General features: G+C 37.1%; 1 protein-coding gene across 1 annotated transcript in view; it reads left to right on the plus strand.

Annotated features, from left to right (window-relative positions):
• zgc:110366 (uncharacterized protein LOC550476 homolog) overlaps positions 1 to 724 on the plus strand; it is a gene marked incomplete at its 3' end in the record, with an annotated part of 3,808 nt that extends 3,084 nt beyond the window's left edge. The window contains 3 exon segments of the mRNA XM_014333031.2: positions 159 to 250; positions 382 to 564; positions 665 to 724. Coding sequence (XP_014188517.2) covers positions 159 to 250; positions 382 to 564; positions 665 to 724 — 335 coding nt within the window.
• Between the last annotated feature and the right edge of the window lie 898 nt (positions 725 to 1,622).

Genomic DNA, 1,622 nt, shown 5'->3' on the forward strand with positions numbered 1-1,622 from the left:
AATTTTATCCTTGGGAATTATGTTCATAATTTAATTAAAAGACTAGCTTCAGTTTTACAGCTGGATAATCACTGAAGTAGTGATGATAATACATATCACTTAATAGTAGTAAAAGAGTTTATTTCACAAAGCATACATATCTCTGTTTGCTAATATAGGTGTGTGCCGTGCTATTGGGGTCAGCAATTTTCTGGTCCACCACCTGGAACAGCTGAAAGAAGACTGTACTGTGATACCACATGTTAACCAGGTAGTTTTATCCATTTAGCATTTATTTAAGCTAGAATCTGTGCAAAGATACTCAGGTTGACTTTCTTTATGCCATAAAACTTCCTTCAGCTCATTGACTTTATTGTTTTATATGCTGTTTTAACTGATCAGGTTGAGTACCATCCTTTCCAGCAGCCAAATCACCTGATTCAGTACTGTCGTCAGGAGGGAATTGTGTTTGAAGGGTATAGTCCTCTGGCCAAGGGTCAAGTCTTCAACAATCCCACTGTTCTCCAGATAGCGGAAAAGCACAGACGCACGCCAGCTCAGATTTGCATCCACTGGAGTATTCAGGTTGTCACGCTCATCACATGATTTCCATCTCTGGTGTGAAAATATTGTGTATACTGAAATTCTAATTATTCTTGAATATTTTCAATTTTGTGTTTCTAAGAACGGAGTTGTGACAATACCAAAATCGACCAAAAAGAAGAGGATACAAGAAAACTGTGAAGTGAGTTTAAAGATCATTCCATACTTTCTTAAACCCTTTAAAAAAGTCTACAAAATGAAAAACCAAAATAAAAGTTCATGTTGTGATCAAACATTTTTTCAAATAAAGCTTAGCTGTAGCCTAAGTTTGACAAGACAGTCAAAATCATGTCTTCATCTAAACTCAGTTACAACACCGTGCAAAGGTCTTGAACCACCCTTAATTTCTTTATATTTTGCCTTTAAGGAGCCAGCTTTCTAAAGTTGGTATCAGAGTTTTCTTTTGGGCACTGGCTCTTTTTACACCCATTTTTAGTCCAGTCCTTGTACCTGACCATTTTCAGAGGAATAAATCATTCAAGCACAAAAAAGGCAGCAAACTCGAGGGGTGAATCAGTGCTGTCTCTACACATTGAAATACAGAGAAAACTTGGTGAAGAACCAATTTTAAATTATATCTTTACACACTTTGTTACTAGCAGCCTGTCTGTTCCAATTTCTTTAGTCTAATCTATGGAAAACACCAAACACAGTTGACAGATGTAAAAATTGTACTACAACAGGGTGATTCAGAAAGAGCTATTAGTGGAAAACTTGCCGCACTGTGTCCTAAGAATTTTAAGGAAACACGACAAATGGAGGACAAAAGAAGTTCTTCTGCAGCAGAAGAAAAGTATCTTAAGAAACAGGAAAAAAGCAAAGACCTGACAGAACCTGAGAGATGCATCTGGTTCATCTACTGCTCACTAAAGCTTCGTCAGAAATGGTCTCAGTGGAAGGCTGGCTGTTAAGAAGCCATTCTTAAGGGAGGAAAACAGGTGGTATGCCACATTACACAAGAACTGGACTTAAAATCAGTAGCAATGAATGGAGTGATGAATCCAAATCTGAAAGTTTTGGTTCAAATAATTGTCAGTTTA

This window comes from Haplochromis burtoni, unplaced genomic scaffold (assembly GCF_018398535.1).
Source record: "Haplochromis burtoni strain Fernald_Lab_line unplaced genomic scaffold, NCSU_Asbu1 Contig_3, whole genome shotgun sequence".
In the NCBI taxonomy this organism is placed as follows: Eukaryota; Metazoa; Chordata; class Actinopteri; order Cichliformes; family Cichlidae; genus Haplochromis; species Haplochromis burtoni.